This window comes from Rattus rattus, chromosome 1 (genome assembly GCF_011064425.1).
Source record: "Rattus rattus isolate New Zealand chromosome 1, Rrattus_CSIRO_v1, whole genome shotgun sequence".
Taxonomy (NCBI): Eukaryota; Metazoa; Chordata; class Mammalia; order Rodentia; family Muridae; genus Rattus; species Rattus rattus.
The window spans coordinates 206,467,374-206,489,379 of NC_046154.1; the positions used below are offsets into that span (position 1 = coordinate 206,467,374).

At 44.5% G+C, this 22,006-nt stretch overlaps 1 protein-coding gene across 1 annotated transcript in view; it reads left to right on the forward strand.

The window, feature by feature from the left end:
• Window positions 1-21,475, forward strand: part of Ptdss1 (phosphatidylserine synthase 1) — a 64,718-nt gene extending 43,243 nt beyond the window's left edge. Inside the window, exons 10-13 of the mRNA XM_032914215.1 lie at window positions 8,610-8,709; window positions 15,139-15,207; window positions 16,585-16,654; window positions 18,120-21,475. Coding sequence (XP_032770106.1) covers window positions 8,610-8,709; window positions 15,139-15,207; window positions 16,585-16,654; window positions 18,120-18,229 — 349 coding nt within the window. The 3' untranslated portion in view covers window positions 18,230-21,475. The remainder of the gene's footprint in view (window positions 1-8,609; window positions 8,710-15,138; window positions 15,208-16,584; window positions 16,655-18,119) is intronic.
• Window positions 21,476-22,006: the final 531 nt, after the last annotated feature.

The window sequence follows — 22,006 nt, forward strand, 5'->3', positions numbered from 1 at the left end:
GGGGGAAGGGGGCTAATCCATCCTAGGGCAAAGGGGAGGGTGTGATAAGAAGTGGAATTACAATAAGAACATTCACAATCAAAACACAGACAGTGAAGGAAAATACCTTATTGACAGAAACATCAGCCACAGCTTTTAAAACGTTAGGGGAGTGGGGAGGTGTTCCATTTTTTCCCCCATGATCCTCGTATAATTTTCATATGAAAACTCTATTCTGTACAGATTTTCTTTTTAAGAGCCCAGGAACAGAGAAATCTCCTCTGACAGAAGGAATTTCTCATTGGCTTTTAGTGCTAGATGAAGTCAGAGAATGCCCCATAGTGTAAGTTATAGACAGGGTTACTATGGGTAGTAATTAATAAATCAGTTAAAGTAATTAATCAATCTTCCCTTCCTATTCTAATTTAGAAATCTGTAATTTCCAGTATCAGAACCTTTTAAAGAGTATTTGATCATGCTGAAGTCTGTATTCTGGAAAGATGGGTCAGTTAGATTAGTCCTAATATCCATCCTAAATATCCTCTATCCATGTGGAACGACTGGTCCCCTTTTATTTTTGTCTAAACTATGGGCCCTGGTGGATAAAAGCAGTATTTTTGCATAGGAAGACAATATCAGAGTGTTTTTTATAATAGGGGTGCCTTTTACTTCCCCTGTCAAGATACATTTAGGTTCTGTTCGCGTAGGTTGAAAATTAAACAGTAAAACTGTTAGCCGTAGGAGAATCATGGTGGGAATGCCAACATCAAGAACACAATGTTTAAAGTTATACTGACAGTCAAAAGCTAGAAAGTTTGACTTTTAATGGTCTGTTTTCATTCCCTTTCCACCTCCGGGGGTCGTGTTCCTCTTCCGTGGAGTCATCGGGTGCCTTCTTTAAGTAACCGGTGAACCCAGGCAGGAGTAACAGCAATGTTAACAGCAGCCAGCGTCTGGAGAAACATGACGGAAGGGCCTTTCCGTCTACTTTCAAGCTGGTCAGTTTTGAAGCAATGGACTAATACAGTGTCTCCAAGCTGGAATGGGTAATCTGGTGGACTGTACCCAGCTGGCTGAGCAGCCTAAGGGAAACTCCTTTCCAAGGTTAACTGCCATCTTTTTAAGGACTCAAAGATTGGGGTGGGACAGTCCATCCTGTACCCAAGAGATCAAGACTCTTTCTTGTGGAGTGAACTCTTTTTGGAAGTGGGTGTACTGGACCCTGAGAAGGATGTGAGGCCAGAGTTACCACCATTCTCAAGGATCTATTTAGTTAAAATGTCCTTTAGCGTTCTTTTCATCTTCTCTGCCTTTTCTGAGCTCTGAGGACGGTACATACAATGAAGTTTCCAATTTGTGTTAAGAACCTTAGAGAGCAACTGAGATAACTTAGCTATTGCCAGACCCCAGAGACAAGGGGAAGCCAAATCTGGGAATAATTTTCACTAATTTCTTGGCTACCACTCGGACTGTTTCCGCTCAGGATGAAAAGGCTTCTACCCAGTCCATGGTGGTATCAGCAAAGACCCGCAGATATATGTAGCTATACAGTCCTGGCTTGACTCAGTGAAGTCCAGTTCCCAGAATTCACCAGGCATAGTACCTTCACTCCATTATCCGGGGGGACGCATGCCCTTCTTTGCATATACCTGGGCATGGTCAGATAGCTTCAGAAATGCTCTGAAGTTTTTCCTCAGTGTCCAGACATCTGAGATCTGTCTAGGTGACAAGTGCATAGAGCAGTGGAAGGCAAGAGCCACCATCCTGAGCCCCAGTCAGAGGATGGCGTGAACTCTTCTGGGTCGTACTCAGGACATCTCCAGGATAGCAGATAGTTACAGGACCTCTTAGGGTTGGGTTGCCCCAGAGCAGCGTCTTAGCAGCTTGATCTGTTTGTTGTTACCTGAGTTAGGGAGCCATTGTCTTTCTGCCGTCCTTGTGAATTCATTTGGGAGCCACATGGCTTCTAGCAGCTGGACAATTTCATGCTTATTTTTAGTAGTCTTTTCTCTGAGGTGAGTAAGCTCCTCTGTTTACGAATCTGCCCATGAACATGAGCCATGGCAAAAGCCTATCAGCTGTCTGTGTAGACGTCACCTTTTCCTCCTTCAGCTCATCTTAAAGCCCGTGTCAGAGCAATTATTTCTGCTGTCTGGGTGAAATGGGCAGTGCTTCATTCAAATGACCCCCTTCTGACCTGTGACCACCACTGTCCTGACACACCTGAAGCTGCCATCATCTCATAGAGACTCACTCTCTGGTGGGAAGAGGAATGTCTGTCAGGTCCAGTTGGATAGCTTGGATGGCATCCCACATCCCCGTGCAGGTATAGATTGGTTCCTCAGGGTCATCATTGGTAGTAGGGTTTATCAAAGGTCTGTTCTTATCTAAAAGAAGGGTTTGCTACTGAGCCAGACATTTGACATCCACTGGTTGGTGGCATCCCTCCAGGGTTTCCACAATGTATGAGGCTGTTACAGTTAGTCTGTCCCACTGTGAGCTTGTTAGCTTCTTTTTCAAGAATTATAGTGACTGCGATGTCTCTTAAACAGAGAGGGGCATCCCAAGGCTACAGGATCTAGTCTCTTTGGGATGGAGGCCATCTTCCTTCTCCAGGGAACCAGATTCCGAGTCAGGACTCCCTTGGCAATGCCCTTTCTTTCATGGATGTAAATGTGAGAGGACTTGAAGATACCAGGGAGAGTTAGACCTGGTGCCTGTACAAGGGCCTGTTCTAAGTTCTTAAAGACCTGCTCATGTTCCTGTCTATCAGTGGGCTGTTGCCCCCAGCAGAAGCAGACATCACAGGTTCGGCAATAGCAAAAAGCTCCCAGGAACTCCCGAACTTGTTTTCTGGTGGTTAGATTGGGATTTGCATTATGGTCACTACGTGGCCCTGGGAAAACAGTCTTTTCCCTTTTCTCAGTTCATATCCCAAGAAGGGAACCTGGACTGAGCCAGTTTGGGCTTTGTTTTTAGAAAATCTATAGTGTAACTGGGCTAGAGTTTACAAAAGAACTGTGGTGGTTCTCACATAGTCTTCTGGTGGCCAGTAATAAATAACTACAAATTAAAGCAAGGCCATGACAGGGAACTTAGCTATGGAAGAGACTTAAATGCTGGTTTAGAGATTCACTGAAGTTGATGAGAGAGAGGGTTTTTCCACATTAATTAATGTATTTATTCACTTTACATCCAGATCTCAGCTTCTACCATCCCCCTGCACAGCCCTTCCACCATCCTCCCCTTCTCTGAGGAGAAGGGAAAATCACCACCCCCCACTTCCACCTCTACTCCCACTATCAGCCCAGCCTGGCACATCAAATCATTGCAGGACTAGAAGCACCTGACAGAGGTTTTGAGCCCTTGAGGTAGTCTGGTCTAGGTTCTTTGTCTAGATATGCCCAGTTCAGGGTCAGCCCATTCAAACGCAAAGCTTAATTTTGACAGGGAGATAGAGAAGAATGCATCTTTAAAGTACCATAAAGGACTGAGCAAAATGTAGGGATGTGGAATCGTTGGGTGAATTATTTCTACATGCTTGTTCACTTGTCACAAGTCTTATAGTGGTCTATAGCCCACTACTGAATGGGATAAGTATACCTACTTCAAGGAGGCATTTAATGTGTCCCTGGCTTCCAAACTGATCGGGTATTACTTAGCTCTAATGGGCATCGATCCAGGTGTTAGTTGCACTGTAACTGGTAGCACATGTTTGGCCAAGTCAGGATTGTCCTCTGCCCAAACTGTAGGAATTTCCTGGATCGATAACTTTTTTCATGTCCCTTCCAGGGGATGGGTTGGATTTTGGAGGAGTAGATATTCCTCACTTAATAGGAAGGGCCCCCCAGTTGCAACCTAGGAGTGTCTCGGTAGAGCAGTATTGTTGCCTGGAACTTGTTCCAGAGGTTTTACACAGGGTAGGGACATTCATGAATACAACGAGTCGTAGTTCCTCCTAGGTTAACGGTCCACTCAGTAATCCATTTATATTCTTTGATATTCGCTATCGTGCCTGTACTTCCATTGTTTGGTTGGTAAGGGGTCCTAAGGGCTCCTATAATACTGAGTGGGTAGCCTCCATGTCTACCAGAAAATATGCACACTGGCCTATGATAGTGAAAGTTACTATCGGCTCCTGGGGGCCTACTTCTAAGGAGCCTCAGCCTCACTAATCTCCATGTATAGAGCTGGCTTGGTTTGGAGGGCCTGCCTGTTTCAGGCTTGGGCAGTCATATTTCCAGTGACTCACTTCCTTAATAGGCAATCAGTCCTTTTGTAAAGGTCTCAGTCTTATCATGGGGAAAGTAGCTGAGGCTTGTAATACCGTATGGTGGTACACCCCATCTGCCTTGAGATTTGTGGGATCCTCTGGGTGTATAGGGGTTTATAAGTGATAGGCATTCAGGCAGTGCTCCAAGAAACCTGAAGACAGTTCATCTGGGCCCTGTTAGTAGGTTTTGGGCTACCCGTTTCATCCTTCTAACAGAACCTTGTGGTAGTCACTGAGTGACCTACATATCTCTGCGTTGTTGGGGTCTCTGTCTTGGCAATTGCCTCTACCCTCTGGTCATTCGTCATTGAAGCTGTTCTGGAAGTGCTTCAACTGCTTTTGTGAGAATCAGTTCCCTGTTTTTCAGTAGTGGAAAGGGTATGAAAAAATCTTCTGACAGTCGTCCCACACGGGGAGGTGATTGAAAAAAATAAAATCATTTAGAGAAATTAAGGAGTCAGGGTTAGTGCTTAAAGGGAGATAAGTTCTGACTCTTCTAGTTGTAGAGATCTGTAGTAGTGAAAGGAAGAGTGGGGGTGGGGATAGGGGAGATGTGGTCAAGGGGACAGAGTGAGTCTGGGGTGGTGGGCACTGGGGTAGTGAATGTGGATGTTGAGGAAAGAAAGGGAGAAAAGGAATAAAGATGGTTATGTGGAGGAAGGAGGGATTCTTCCTCCTGTGAGTCATGCAAAAGAGTTTTCAGAGGGGCCTCCTGGGTCTCTGCTTACAGGCCCATGAAGAGCCCATCTGCTCACAATCAGGACTTGGCCACCTTGTCCATTGTGGACCATACAGTGGGTCAGTTTGGAAGTTGCTTCAGACCAATGCAAGATGTATCCAATCTGATCTGAGTGTCCAGGCTTACCTAGGATGGCATTTACCACTGCCCAGGCTATCTGGGAATCAAAAGTGCCCTGGGAAGACCAGTCAACCCCAAGTGTGAGTCGTTCAGTCTCACAGAATGTTTGGAGATTTGCTATAGTAAAGTTAGAGTTCTTCAGAGTGTAGGTTACCGGGCTGTTGGACTTGCTAGTCTTATTACACATGCTGTCTGTGTTACTGCTGAGTAGTACTAACAACCACTGCTCTTGTCTATCCATCCACTGCTCATGTCTATCCATCCACTGCTCATGTCTATCCATCCACTGCTCATGTCTATCCATCCACTGCTCATGTCTATCCATCCACTGCTCATGTCTATCCATCCACTGCTCATGTCTATCCATCCACTGCTCATGTCCATCCATCCATTCTGTCACCCCGAGTCCAAGACAAACCAACTAACCCAAAAGTGTAAAAGTCAGAACAGCGAGTAAGAACTAAGCCCAAGAGAAGACAAAGGAGACATAAAATAAGACCAAAAACTCCCAGTAGGTGGTGCAGCATCTCCCTTTTTGCCCTGGACTGGAGAATATTCAGGTTCTGTTGGAATCTCTTCTGCCATGTCCCAGATCAGGATCCCCACAGACTAGACTGGTTTACCAGGGAGGCCTCTGTGGATGCTTCCTGCTTCTCTCAGTGTTGCAGCTCCTGCTGATAGTCCCTGAAACTGAAAGCATGCCAGGAGCCTGGAACCTCTCAAGGTGTACATGTCCCACTTTAGAATTTGGGCGGTAGGTCTGAGGGACTCTAGAAAATATTAATCCTACCATGCCAGAACAAGACCACCACCACAACATTGAGCCAAATTTGAAGCAAGCTTGATTTTTACTGGATGCATCCAAGAGCTGGCCAGTGACTGCCTCCTAAAGACAGCATCCCCAAGCCCATTTCCTTTTGTTAAGTTTATTTTGATTCTTTGTGAATTTCACATCATGTATCACAATCCCATTCACCTCCCTATCCCTCCATATCCACTTTGCCCTTGCAATCTCCCACCAAAATAAAGTAAAATATGATAGATTTAAAAAGAAAGTTTGTCATGGAAGCTGTAGCGTGTCCACCCATCTTTACTTTCAAATGTTCGTTGCAGTGAGTCACTGATCTGTTTCAAGGCCTCTGGCCCCTGCTACACTTTCAATACTGGATCCTCACGGGAACTCCTCTAGGATATCCCATTGTTATCCTGTGTCATGAAGATACTGCAGCTTTGGATCTTCAACACTGGTCCCTTGTAGTCTCCACAGGCACAGACATACATGCAGACAAAACATTTCCACAAATAACGTTAAAATAAAGTAAAAATGAAGCAGAATAGAAACCTGCCAAAGCAGGTGTCAGTAGACAAATTATAATTTAGTTAAAGATCCTAAGTGCTCCTGCTTCCTAGAATTGGGGAACACTGTAGGGTCAGGGAGAAAGAATCTCCTTTGCTTATGAAATTGGCTGATTTGGCACAGTTTTCAGTTTTGTAATCTCTAATCCCAGTTCTTAAATCAAGTGAATACCTATCTTGATTTCTGCTCGGTGACATGGAACTCCTTCGGCATGAGTGAGTGACTCCACTCTGACTTTTAGTCTACTCTACCGGGGCCTGAGGCAACAGCTTAATTGAAAACAATAGCCTCCTATAATTTTCACTTCATGATGGCTGTAATTATTTTATGAAGCTTCTGTGTGTGTGTGTGTGTGTGTGTGTGTGTGTGTGTGTGTGTGTGTGTATTAGTTACTTTTCTCACTGCTGTGACCAATAGATGGCAAAGCAACTTAAAGGAGGACGACTTTCTTCTGGCTCATCCTTCGAGGGTGGAGTCTACGGTGGTGGGGAAGGCAGATAGCGCAGGGTGACAAGGCTTTGGCAGCAAGAACTCTGTGGACCGGGGAGCAGAAAGAGGACATGGAGTGCAGCTAGCCATAAACCTCAAGGCTTATTTCCCAGCGACCCACTTCCTCTGCTGAGGCCCCATGTCCTAGAGGTTCCGTAGCCTCCTAAAACAGCACTATCAGCTGGAGACTAACTGTTAATATGCCAATACAAGCTTGTTGAGGAGGACGTTTTACATGTCAACCATAACATCATACTTTCTGAAAAAGGACTCAAATCTGAGTGAACAATCAGAACTCTCTCATGCTCAGTATGTTCCGTGTGCCTTCAGTGAAGGTAGTCACACTTGTGTCCCAGCAGGAGAAGGGTAGAGGAGTCAGGCTCTAGCCCACAGCAACAAGTTCTCTAGCAGCAGCTGGACTCTGACCAGAAAACAGAATGACTAGTCAGACAGTTGGCTCACAAGCCATGCTTGAATACAACCTCATTGTTCAGAACGTCCCAGCAAAAGGGTGACTCTTACCAGCACCAAAAATTGACTGCAATCTAGGGTTAAATCATGGTCTAGATTTCCAGACTGGAATACTGTCTTTGGTAAGAATTTACGAGTTTAAATGACGCTTAGTCATGCATCGTGAGCTTCTGCGGGGAGGGGCTGTTAAAGAGCAGTGTTCTCTAATTTCAGATGGCAATCATTTAACTTTGTTTAGATACAGACAGAAGGAAAAAGAGTTCCAAGCTCTTTTCCAAAAGGACTTTCTGTTCATTTTTCTGCTTTGCTGAAATGAGCCTAGTCTATTGTTGTGTAGAGCCAGCCATGTATTCAATGATGACTGTTCTTCGTGTCTGCCAGTGGACAGAGGGGCCAAGCCACTCACTCACCAATAATTGACTGTGTGGATTCTGTTCCGAAACATAGACCCTTTAAATTAATTGAACATCTTTAGTCTGATATCTATCTAGCTAACTATATAGTCCTAACCTCATCCATTCTTACCGCCAACCTCTGAGCCTTAATAAAGGCCTGGTAGTTTTTGTTAATTTAAACGGAAATCATGAGTTATATGCATATGTTGTTAACATGTTTTGTTCTTAGTAAAATTGCTTAAGTTCAAGAGAGGATAAAGGGCTTACATTGTTAGTAAAACAAAGGATATTTAATCTGAATCTCTTGAAGGACTGGGAGAGAATATGGTTGATGCAGTATTGACAGACTGTATTAGATGGCTCTAATACCTGTGTATGCCAAGAGCTATATGAAAACAGCAGAAGAACGGTAGAGGAGGCAGTCTCCAGTCCCAGCAACCAGCTCTGAAGCAGCTGTACTCTAAGCAGAGAACTGAACTACCTCTCAAACATAGTGGGTTCTCTGTGCTTCAAAGGGTCCCTAATTTAGCATGTGAGTCCACTCTTGGTTAATGCTGGGTGTTTCTAGATACTAAAAAAAGGATCGAGTTATAATTTTCGAGAGAAGAGGGGGAAAGTATTTCCATCACAAGTGCAGTAGGGAGGAAGGGTTTTTGAGGAGTGCCTGCTACCTGTGTCTGGAGCAGGAATCTTGACCATTTGTGACCCAGCCATTGCATGTTTCTGGCAATGGGCACGCTCTAACAAGGTGAACTAACACTGACCTTCTTGTTGTTTTCTGCTTAGGGTCATTGGTTTCCTGGAAGCCATTGTTTGCATCAAATTTGGACAAGATCTCTTCTCTAAGACCCAGATACTCTACGTGGTACTTTGGCTTCTTTGTGTGGTAAGTTCTTACTCTCGAACCCCAGAGTGTCAGCTGAGCTCCCTAGCTGTTTCCAAGGGAAATAGAAATACTAAAATAACAGTCCCTTGTGCGCCAAGTTTTCCTTAGAAGTTCATAGACATTTTTTAAACTGGACACTAGTCTAAAAGTTTAAGAATAAAACACAGCCATACAGCATCTGAAATGGGCCACCTTAGCCATTTCCAAACATGCCCTTAGCAGATGCACCATCTATGTGTTTCTTAGTTTCTGGGAATATGTCTTCATGAGGTGAACTTGAAGACTTTGAAGATGCAACAAGGACAGTTTCCATGCCCTCTCCTTCGTCCTATCACTGTGGCTTTTATAGTATAACATACACGTCACTATACCTGGGTATAGACACACTGGCACCGCAGAGTGGTTTGGGAGGCAGTCAGACCACAGGTGTTCTGCCCATAGGATACACCTACCCCTAGGGAGATGCACACTCTGCAGCCCAAAGCTCCATCCTTTCATATTTCTGTCCTTTGCTCACCTTTTAGGCTGAAACCTTGGAATGATGACTAACGTAATCGTATTCAGGTCATCTGCAGAAACCACAGATGTTGTAAGCTCAAGATTACGGTGGTCTGACCATGTGCAGAAGCCACAGTTTCATCCAGTCTTCCCTGACCTTAGATTTCATATTTTTACATTTTGTACAATTTCTGTGTACTCATCCCAAGTAGCTGTCATGGCCATCAAGTCTTTTATGCTCTGTCGCATTCCCTTTTGTCTCTAGCTCACTCTCCCTTCCAGTTTGAGGGAGAAAGCAGCCCTTCTGCCCTATAGAGTCTCTTATCATCTGACCAGCTTCATCCTGTTCTGTTATTAAACACATGTTTTTGACTTTCTTTAAGGTGTATTTTGTTGTTGTTGTTGTTGTTGTTACTTTTTCAATGTCTGTTTTTTTTTTTTTTTATCTTTTTGGAAGCGGGGATGTTGTCGGTTAGAAATCCTGAATTCACCAGAGCACCTTGTTCTGCCTTCTTTGATCTTGAACAGTAACAGGCAGTAGCTCCAAGTAAGAGCTAATTAAGTAATTAAGTACAGAGTTAATTAATTAGCTAATTAACTAAAGAACAAAATTAATTGTAGTTTTCTATTCTGGTAAGATTAGAAAAAGGAGTAGGGGTCTGGGGAGGAGAAGGTTAAGTGCATGTGACGTTTTGCTTCTGGTCTTCTTGAATCGTTCTCTGGCATGGCACTTTAGGTATGGACTGGACTATGACCTGCCTACATTGGGCTTCTTACCCAGTCTGCTATAGGAGAGCCATGGGGCCAGGGAGAAGGTAAGCCAGTGTGCCCGCAGTTGTGAGAGAGGAAACTTCTTACCACAGGACATCATGGACCAGCCAGCCAGCTCGTAATACCTGGCTCTTCCAATCCCCTCCCCGTGTGGCAGACAGAATAGGTTTTGTTTATATCTGCCTCCACAGTGTTGTGCTTTGTGTGAAGAAGCTTAGTCATCTTTTGCCTCCCACTGTCACGAGCACAGAACTTGGTACGCAGGAATCTCAGCAAGTATGTAAAGGATGAGTTGGAGAGGCAAAGACTAGAGCTATCAAGGCCAAAGCATCAACTTGTATAGACATGGGACTGTGAGGAGTGCCCACTGCCTCAGGATGGTAGCCTATTTTGGGGAATGAGAGCAAACTGGGAACACTGACGGAGAATAGGAATTGCCTACGTGGGAAGGGCTAAGCATATGTGTATTACTTCTTCCAGGATTTGTAATGATGAAATAATGTAGTCTGATTGTTGTCCCAGAGAAATACTCTGCAGAATGGGGTCTAGAGGGAGAGCGTTAAGTTGGAGTGTGCTGCTGGGATCTTGTTTACCAGTGACGGGGAAGTGAAGCAGAGGGGTGGAGTACAAGGAAAGGACTAGTTTGGTTTGTTAGTTGTTTTCACGAGATAACGGGACAGGACACTGTTGCCTAGTAATTACCCAGAAGAGACTTGAAGGCAACTCTGGGGTTTCTAAATTGTGCTAACAGGTCAGGGCACAGGAGAGCAGCTGTGAGAAGGGGAGATAAGCAATCTGAGCTGAGATTGAATGTACAGATGAAGATGTCCTGTCCCATTTCATGCCTCACTGGAATTCGTATCTGCTCTGTAGCATTGGGTAAGGCTTGCTCAGTTGGGTAAGGGGGACCTGACCCAAACTGTCGCTGTGTGGGACCAGGAGATGCCAAGAAATTATACAAGGAGTTAGAAGCTACTCCATAGAGACTTGAGATGCTGGCCAAGGATGGGATTTCATGGAGCAGTTAGATGTAAGAGGCCAAGTATAGCTTACATGGTGTCCATAAGGTGACTGTGAGACTCTGAAGACAGGCATGGGAGGCAGGGAGAGGACTCAGCTTGACGAAAGGCCCCTGAGCTGGTCAGCTGGCATTGCTGTAAAAAAAATACCTGAGGTCAGTTCAAGGAGAAAGGTTTACCTGAGGTCAGTTCAAGGAGAAAGGTTTATTTTGGCTCACAGCTTTGGAGGCTTCGATCTACAATCATTTGACCCCATGGTGTTAGCACATTGCCTCTTGGCCTGATGTAAAAGAACAGGCTCTGACCTGTTCCTGAAGTCGGTGATCTCTGAAGATCCCCGATCCCCAGGGAAGGGAGTCTCAGTGCTCCAATTGCTGCCCCTCTTCTTTTTTCTTTTCTTTTCTTTTCTTTTTTCTTTTTTTGATAGTTGAAATAGATTAGGTTTTATTAGGGCTTTTGCAAATATTATTTTTGTTGATTTTCCTCCCTCTTGCATCTCCCTTACCTCATTTCCCTTTTTAGATTCTTTAACTTCCCACAACTACCTTTTCTTCAGACATGTTAGGGCACAGGCATATAATATACATATACACATAAGTCAACCAAAAAATGAAATTATAATCCCCAGTTTTATCATTTTATTTATAAATCTGGTCTTGTCATTGATAAGTTTATTTACATTATTGATTATATTAAGGTGTCTGATACACTTACTATAACATCATTTTAACCTTTCAATAAACAGAAACTGCCTCCTACTAGGCAAATGATGGGATTTACACTAATTAAATAAGAAGTCTTCCCTTCAGTAAATTCTCACAGACTATTTTAAAGAACAACATAATTATAGAGTCCTTAAGAGTGTTCATAGAGGAATTATTTGCTGCCCCTCTTCTTTACCAAGGAGGTTGCAATGGAGGTGTGGTAGCAAGAGAACATAAAGCCCAATTCATATGCAAAACAGCAGACCTTCACATGGTGGGGTTTTGAAAGATGGGAAGCAGAGACTTATTAGCGCCCTTAAGAGTAGTTCCCTAGTGATCTAAGACCTTCCACTGGACTTTTCACGTTGGAGGTTCCTACCACCTCCCAGTTGCAGCAAGCTATGAACCAGGTTAAAATGGACCTCTAGGGACATTCAAGACCCAAGGCATAGCAGCAAGTCCTTGCTACCATGCATATTTTATAATCAAAAAGAATGGAAATGGGCTCTCAACACTTTTCCATACCACAACCTTTACTAAAGAGCAAGATTGATCTCCCACTCAGAAGTGAGATGATCATTATGCAAAAAGAGAGCAGTAAGTTACACCACAGTACTCAGAGAAACAAAGCCCCTATTTATCCCCTTTCCTTGACAAGCCACCATGCACAGAACTTGAGATTAACGTGGAAGCAGGCATCTCATGTACTGGCGAATAAAGTTATCAAGAAGTCATCTATTTTAATGTTCATTTCCTTACTGTGAGTGCTAAGCTGGGTTATGCATGCTCACTACTGCCCCACCCTTGGGCACAGACTGCCTGGCTTTCATTCCAGAGTCCTCTATTCTCCCTTCCTTGTCCCTCTGTAAACACAATCTGTGCAACTGCTATTTTAAATCCAGACTTTGACATTTTAAGTGGGTACTTGTCTAGATTTCCACAGGTATGATCGCAAACCCATAAATTACAAGCTTTTGTCTCTTGAACCAAGTAGAAAATGGGCCTCTTGTACCTAGGTGAAGTAGTAGATTTGGCAACCACAGCAGGCTTTTTGTGTGATGATCATGATGATAAGCACCCTTCCATTGCTACCTGCCTGTGTTTGCCTGGTCCCTCTGCACAGCTGGCTCTGCCTTTTTTCCTGTTGGAGGGAACTCCAGCTGCAACCTAACAGCACAAGCTCAGGAGATAAGGAAAGGAAAGAGCTTGCACGCCTTCTGATGGTCAGCATCTGCACTGGCAGACCAAAGAGGCCTTACCTTCTCCTCCCAAGCTCATTCTGCAGGCAGTGCTTTGGGAAGAGAGGCCTAGCTTCCCTCTCCCAGTGTGAAGCATAGGACATCCTGTTGTGCCCTTGTAAAAATCCTAACACACACAGGCGATCACACGGTACATTTTCCTTCCATGAAAAATGGCAAATTTAATGTTAGTATATGAGAAAATTGGACAAATATTAGAATATGTTAGAGGTTAGGAATTGTTTTTTTAAACTCCATATTTAAAACATCATATAGAGACCTGCTCGTTTGCAATATGAATTGGGCTTCATGTTCACTGTGTCTCTATGGAAACCTCCTTGATAAGGAAGCAGGTAGCCAACCGGAGCCCTGAGACACATTGTTTGGGGATTTTAGGAGGGCACTAGTTTCAGAGACACTCAGCAGATGTTGCCAACATGAAGGAATGGGGCAGAGCTTAGGCTCATGCCATAAGGCTAGGGGCTCACAGTTCTACCCCTTTACTGTCTGTGCTTCACCCACCAGACGATGGCAGAGTGAGCATGGCTAGAGTGTGCTGTTCCGACGATGCTTTTATTTTCCCTCAGTGGATTAAGGAGCTTCACGGAGGGATGGAGATAGATGTAAAGACATTAACTTTGTATCTGGTTAGATTTTAAAACTAAGACTCAGCCTATCAAGAAACCTGTGCTCTGCTGTGCTTCTTCGTCCATGGCACCTGTGTCCCTGGAGAGCATTCACCTCTCTGAGCTCATTTCTTCTTCCCTTAACATGGGAAGTGACTTAAGACTCTCTGAGTGGCCTTTTCAATCTAGAGCTATGATTCTCAGGAAGAACTAAAATTATCCTCTCAGGGTGATAGGGTCTCACTGTGATTTCATACCTGTCCCCATGGTTAGGGTGAGGTGTTAGGTAATAATGACCATTGACGGCAATCGTGTGAAATAAACCGGGTATTAAGGACTTCTTGGCCCGAGTGTTCTAGACGTGCAGGCTGTTTTGCTTGGTCGATTTTGTTTACCTCACTTACATCCTTGAGTAGAAGGTCTCTCTCTTTCTGGTGCCTCCTTGTCCTCCAAATACCTCCCTTTCTCCTGATCCTCTTGTTCTCTCCGTTCTTTGTCACTTAGTCTGGGCAGCCAGAAACTTTTCCTAAACTTAAGTTTTTTGACACGTTTTGAAATTTTAGATTCTTTTTTTTTTTTTTTTTTTTGGTTCTTTTTTTCGGCGCTGGGGACTGAACCCAGGGCCTTGCGCCCTAGGCAAGCACTCTACCACTGAGCTAAATCCCCAACCCGAAATTTAGATTCTTAATAGCCATGATTGATGGGTTCCATGCTCTCCCTTTGGGAAATACAAAGACAGTAGCCATCAAATCCCACAGTAGCTTTGTGCTCGTACTTGCATGTCCTTCTATGGCATTTGAAGCATATGTAGGTAAAACACGAACACTGTGCAACTTGTTTTCAGGGAATGATGATGAGAATTGAAAACTCTTCATGTTCGGTACCAATACATTTTTTTCTTCCTCAAAATATTTCTGATCCACTTGCTGACTGTGAGAATGGGAAAGCTCTGCATGAAGTGGGCCAACTGCCTGCACGTTTACCCTTACAGCGGAGTCTCCCTTAAGGTGTGTGCAGGCGTGGTGAGCAGTCCATTCTGACGCAGACACCTGGCTTCCGGGTAGCGCCGACTTGCCCTTTCATCTCACTCAGGCTGTTGTACAACACTTTCAGTCTCTGCTTTCCTGTCTGTAAGAGCAATGGCAACGAGGGTCAAGGTGGGGCAACTGGCACCCAGAAGCCAGGACCAGTGAGGGTAGTGTTGTCCTTGCTCTCTGTCCCTAAGGAGGCGCTCCCAGGCATGGCCGTGAAGATGCTACATGAGAATTTTCTATCCAGAACTTCTCTTCCTTAAGCTGAGTCTCTGCTCTTGAGAGATGGGTATGGGGTAGAGCCCTATGTCTGGTCCCACCTTAAGAAGGGTTATCCTTCTTAAAAATGGAGTATATATGACCTGCCCAGCACCAGTCTGTCAGACCCATTCCTGACTGTCCCATGTCCATCACCCCAAACATTTTGAACTCTTGCACCGAAGACAGATCTTCTGGATTCTCACAGAAATCCAATTCCTGGGAAGTGGAGAGTGTGTATGTGCTGTCATTTATAAAAGGCTTTGTGTCTTTCTGTCTTGCAGGCCTTCACTACGTTCCTGTGTCTGTACGGCATGGTTTGGTATGCAGAGCACTATGGACACCGGGAAAAGGTAGAGGAGGAAACAGAGGTTGTCTTCATTTGAAAGACCTATCAGGGAGCCTCCCCCAAACACACACACACACACACACACACACACACACACACACACACACACACACACACACACACACACATGGAAGGAAAGATATGGCATAGGAGCCTCAGGGAGTGATGCCAGTTTTACCATATAGAAACTTAAGATGTCAGCATGGCGACTGTTACACAGCTGTGCTTGCTTGTGGCTGGCCTGGTCAATATTATTATCCTCCTTTTGCAAAGGGTTTAAATCTTAGTTATTTAAATGCAATTTAAAAAATTAATTAAAACAAATGTAGAACTCGGAAAGCACTAAACCCAATCTCGAGGTTTTCTTCTATCCTGACCCTTTTGTCTTTTAACTTATTTACGTGTCCTAGTTTAGGCTCCCCAGCTGTACTGTGTTAAAATAGACGTGTGTATGTACCATGAGAGCATCTTGGTCTTCACGTGGGTGCTGAACAACTGGAGCGGGACTGTCTCAGAGCTGTTGCCTGTCTGTGGGATGTGTTCCTCTAGCTGGGCTGCCGTGTCTGGCCTCAGTGGGAGAGGATGCACCTACCCTCCAAGATACTTGAGGTGCTAGGGTTGGGGGATACCCAGAGGGGCTCTCACCAGAGGAGAAGGGGAGGGGGAATGGAGGGAAAGGACTGTGGGGGAGGGTGAACCGAGCGAGGCCAGGGAGCAGGATGTAAAGTGAATAAGTAAAAAATGAAATAAATAAATGTTAAAAAAACAGAGAATGGTGTGACTGGGCTTCAGCACTAGGGCTGTCCTGGGGATTACCCTGTGTGTGCTGGTGTTGGTGCCGTTCCTCTTTGGGCATTTGTCCAGTTTTTCTTTTTTAGCAGCAAGGCCTCTCACTGGTTATAAGCATTAGCCACTCTACCAGCCTTTTTTGATTGTGTTTTGTGTTCTGGGGTTAAATTTAGGTGTCAGGCATTCACAGAAAGTATTTTCCTGACTGAGCTATCTCCCAGCCCTGCCTTTGTTTAAATAAAGATAATGGCTTCATCGTTTATTCAAAACTTTAAGCTTGGATATCTGTGCAGGTGTGTCATCCAGGTCAAACCCAGGGCCTTGCCCACGCTAAAATCCAGCCTCAGTGCTAATGCCTTCTAGAAGGTTAATTCTGTATGGTCTGGCAGAGATCTTAGGTTTTCTAGCTGAGAAATACAGGGTAAAGCTCTATCACACTCAGCCTGGGTTTATGTTCATTATTATTATTATTATTATTATTATTATTATTATTATATTATTATTAGTAGTACTACTACTACTATTACTGTTATCCATCTATTCCTCACAGGACTGACGTAAGCTTACCCACTAAACCTTTGTCTTTTTCTAGACCTATTCAGAGTGCGAAGATGGCACTTACAGTCCAGAGATCTCTTGGTATCACGGGAAAGGCTCAAAAGGTAACAGCCGTCTTGTTCGTTGTATAAAACTTGGAGTCCTCTGCATCCTCAGGCCCACTGTGGAGATTTGGGGGTCAGTTTTCATCTCCCGAGTATTGGTGACGATAGTGAAGGGTCTCACACTACACATCAAGTCTCATCTGCCACTTCACACAGTGCTCACAGAATACAGGCAGAAATGTGCTCTGTGAGATGAGACTCTGCTGAGCTCTGCTTTCCTTAGGCAGAAGGGTAACGCTGCCTCAGTCCCCATGACGGGAGCACTCTCTCTTGGCTCTCGGCTTTCACAGTGAATGGAGAGCTTAGAGAGCTGTGCACCCGAAGGAAGACTTTCCATTTTGTAATGATCTGGGGCCACTGGGTTTTTTGAAATTTTTAAATTTATGAACCATTGACAGTGAAGGGGCTCCACTGGCCAGTAATTTTAAGGTCTTGTGAATCCTGAAAAGCGTGACTGTGGGGAGCAAACTGGGTCTGAGAGACAGAACTCACTGTGGTTGTAGCCCTTTACAAACCATGCTTACTTAGAGTTAACTCTGCAGATCTGGGGCTGTGAACTCTGCTTGATTTGCAGCACCCTGTAGTCTGTGACCTGTGTGAGCAAGGGGCTTCACCAGACTGACCTTATCTGGTCTATCAGGTTGTGTAATCAGCCCTGGGCATTCCTGGTTCTCCAATAGAAGGTATTTGTGTGCACGTGATGCTGCACATGAAGAACAGAGGGAAGACAGAGAGGGGAGAGGGAGAGAGGGAAACTCTTCAGAAAATTTGGGACTGTGACAAACGATACTTAGAAGGACGGCAAAATGCTGCTGGGCCTTTGGAGTGGGCTTAAGTGGCTGTGTTTGGTAAATATGTCATCCAGAACTGAACCAGAACACTGGAGAAAAAGAGAGCTTAGGCTTAGCTACTCCCTTAGGGACTGGCCACATGCTCTATCAGAGGAAAGAGTACCTCCCGATGTTTCAATGTCACCTCAGGGCTGTCGCTCAGAGCATCAGGCACCTTGGTTGTAAAGATGTTGATGTCTCTGCTAGTAGTTTTAAAGTTATGACATCAAGAATCTTTTCCAAGAGACCGTACAGAGCCTGTTTAACAGTTCAGTACAGACTAGGGGGATCTGTACTGTGGTTGTATGCATAAAATGTGGCTGAACTTTTAACTGTCCCTTGTTTAAGCTTTCATCTGTACTCACTTCTGGTCTGTGTTGTGACTAGTCTATCTTACATATTCCCAGCCTAACAATTCCTTAGAACCCCAGTCTACGGGGCCGTTGCCTGGTACACACAAAGCACAGACAGATTGTCAGATTCCCTTGGCCTCAATTTATTAATGAGGCCACTAGAGGGAGCTAGATTTTAGCTGATAAGCCAGGTCATGCCAGAAAGGGAGAACTACCGATCCCAGGAGTCAGCCACAGAGCTCAGAGGCCCCTGGTGATGGTGTGTTGGCTTCTTTTGGGCAGGTTCTGAGGACAGCCCACCGAAGCATTCAAACAACAATGAAAGCCATTCTTCCAGAAGAAGGAACCGGCATTCCAAGTCCAAAGTCACCAATGGAGTTGGGAAGAAATGAAGGAGGCGAGTTAATGTCTGATGTTCCAGAGTGCCTAGACCTGAGAGGAAAACAGCACATTTGGACCTTCCTATGCGGAGATCAAAATGTACAGAAAGAACAGAAGGAGCTTTGAGGATCATGATTTGAGGGTATAAGTCTCGTCTCCCATCCACCTGGACACAACACTAGGTTGACCATGGCTTGGGGTCCTTTGCCAACTGGAGGTGTTTCTTAACTTCAGCACGTGGCTTGCGTTCTCTGGTAGCAATACAGTGTGCTGGAAGGACAGGAGAGCTGTTGCCCCCAGCTGCCAGCAGTGGCTATGCTGGTGTGTCTTGTGGATGTTGTATAAATGTCTTCATTCAGATGTTGACTTAACCGACTGGCTAATGAACTGGTCACTGGGTTTTATTTTTATGAGTCTGCCTTTCCATTTGATTGATTGTTTACATTCAGTCAGTCTGCTTTTACTTAGTGTTTTCAAGTTAAAATGCTTAAAAGCTTCCAGAATCCACTGCTGAAACTGGGGGAGGTTCCTTCTTGAGAAACAAAGGGTAGAAGGAGCTTCTATCCCTGCTTAGCATACTCAGTCCCCAGCCACACGGCAGGTGACCAGCAGCCCCAGTGAAGAGGCTGCTGGCCCTGGAGACTCGGCTTTAGATTAGAACTGTTTTGTTCCCTTCCGAATACTGTCCAGACTGAGTGCACAAGAACGACCTTGCTAGAGGAGCTGGGACACGGGCTCTCCTGCCAGGTGCCTTTTCCGCGTGCTTGGTTTTCCTTCTGTGATGTGTTGCCTACTTCATCTTTCTGTCTCATGTGAGGTGCTAGTGAGTATTAACTAACCTTCATCTGTGCCATGCTCTACTAGAACATTCTCCAGGTCTACCCTGGATCCTTGTTTTAAATAAATCAGTTCACATTAAAAAGTTCATCAAAGATCTGTCTTTGTTAGAACGATGTTTCTTTGTATCTTACTAGTCTTTCAACTCTTTGGAGCCGACTTCATGTTTTACAGTAGACCTTAGGTTATGTTTGTGTGCTCAATATGGTAAAGAAAGAAAAAGAAAATATATTTTAAAAATGCTTACACATACCTGTCCTGTCTGAACCTTCCAAAGTGATTCACCGGGAACGGAAGTGGAGCCATTGCCTGTCACTGTACTCACCAGACAAGTGGCCTGTACAGATACAGACTTGCTACAAACAACCCTTCCCTCATTTCCCCAGCACAATGATTGCTCTGTCTTTTCCTCCTTAAAGGAAATCCTTGAACTATAAAAGTTATGTTTTGTTTTTATTTCTTTTTCTTTTTTCTTTTTTTGAAAAAAGAATTTCCAGACGAGGGGTTTAAATCAACCATGAAAAGAAGCTAGGGTTACTGTCATTGCTCTGGGTGACCACTTGATTCAGAACCACCCACAGACTTGCTTGCTCGGCCAGCCACACGTGTTCTGAGAAGAGCATCAGCAGCCACTAGTGCACACCAAGAGGCTAGGGCAGGCCACAGCTCTAAACTTTCCCATAGTATTCCGTGAGCCTGTTTGAAAGGGGACAGAGAGGCACCTGTCATCCCTCATCCCTCCTTTTGCACTTCTGGAATTGAACTCAGGGCCTCCTGTGTGCTAGACAAGAGCTCTGCCACTGAGCCGTGGCCCTCTCCTCACATTCCATCAAGTAGGCTTTTGTGAACATTGTGTTGACTTTTAAACGTTGCTTTGCCTCGCAGGTTTGTGAGCGTTTTATTTCTTGACAACTTTGATGAGCCCAAAATTTTGTATTGCTCTCATAGGTTGTATGAGCGTTTCCAAGTTGATTTTCCAGGACAGCAGGGGCTAGGACTGTAGGACTCACCTAGCAGGTGGGCCAACCCCTCTGAAGAGGCACAGGCATAATTCCTAGAACCAGACATTACGTTCCTGTAGAGCCAGTAGTGGACTCGATATTGCTGTGGAATGTGCAAGAACCAAAGCACACGAGGCATTGTTTCCTCTCTGGCTTTGTAGGAAACAGCTGGGAAAACCCTTAGATACTTTCTATGTACGCTGAGTTCAAACTTCCTTTTCACTTTGAGAAAGCGTTTTAGCTGCTGTAGTAACAAAACCAACAACTTTGCATGGCTGTGCTGCCATTTTCTTCCACACCATACCACTCTGGACATTGATCCTAGGTTGATGGTTTAGAATATATGTTCCAGAGAAATCCACGTAGTGAGTGGTGACTGTAAGTCATCTCATGATCCTCTTGGCCGATTGCTGTAAAGATACCACTGCTCAGGGTATAGAACAGGAAGGGAATTTTGAGTGTCTTTCTCCCAAAGAGAGAGAGACTGCACTGAGTGCTAGATTCTCTCTCCTTTTTGTCATCCTTGGTCGTTTCAGGCCTCCCTTCCTTCACGTCCCTTTCACCATTCATAGAGGCCTTGCTCACCTGCTGTCCTGGCCATGCTCAGATGTTCACTGCCCCACTGAGCAGGTTAATGATACTCAGCATCCAGTAAATGCCTTGCTTTACTGCAACTGCCTCTGAAGTGAACTTGGAAATCAAGCTGTCACCCTGGAAAATAAAATTAGTTCTATCAATTCCAGCTCTCTTGGTCCCTACTCAGAAACCACTTGCCTCAGAGCATCCAAAGAAATTATACCCACTTTGCTAAGGCTTGCCTTTGGGAATTTGGTTTCTAGAATGTTTGCAGGTAAATGGTACATTTCCAGGCCTTCACAAAGTGACTAGAAAGGAGCCTGGGCAGAGGAAAAACAGCTTCTGACTGGATGGAAAATTAGAAATTGGGCCTTTGGGAGTAGACCATAGTGTACGCTCTAAACACTGGATGCTTGGCACCCACTCGTTGTGCTCGGTGACTGTCATGAGACTCCTGGGCTTACTACTGCTTATCAGGTGAGTGTCACGTAAATATCTAGAAATCCAGCAAGTGGACACTTGCACCTATGTATTTTCCGTTTCTGTGATGGAAAAAGACCTCTGGTTCCTGCATCTCAGCACCGAATGGAACATCTCCTTTCTTTACATGCATGCAGGTTTCCATGACTATATTTAAGATTTGGTTCTTTGCAGTCAGTATTGGAATGGCTGATACTGGTAGGCCACAGTCTTACTGCTCATCCCTAATTAATTGATTTTCACATCTCCCTTTATCATCTTCTGTTCTAAACCCGATGATAAGATGGTCACAGGTAAAGATTATAATATATTTTAATCAGACTTTGGACTTTGATGCAGTAAATAAACACGGCTTTTAAATTTTGCTGTCTTCTGTGAACTTAATTTTGTTAGCATACATGATTGTACGGAATAATGTGCTTCATTGTGACATTTTCATGTATGTATACAACGTACATAGGTTATACCCCCCATTATTCCCTTTTGCCTCCCCTCTTACCCTCATGGCTTCCTTTCTCTTCCCAGATAATTTAAAAGAGCAATTACTGATGTCTACAAAAAGAAGGGAGAAATAGCTGGGCTTGAATTGTTTAGCTTGAAGGCATGCTGAGTTGTAAAAGCTCTTTCTTCTCTCTGATGTCCACTAAGAATGTCTTTGATTCACTTTAGAAACTTCATCTCGGACTTCGTTTAGCTGTTTTCTTTCAGTGTGTCGGATGGATTTAAAAGACATGAAAACAGCAATGAACAACAAAACCCCAAGCGTTTTCCATGTAGCCCAGGCTGGCTGTGAGTTCACAGATGTCTTCCTGTTTCAGCCTACTGAGTGCTGTGATGATAGGCATATACCACCTCACGTGCTTGAAGCTTCTTGACTCTGAGGTGATGTGTCTT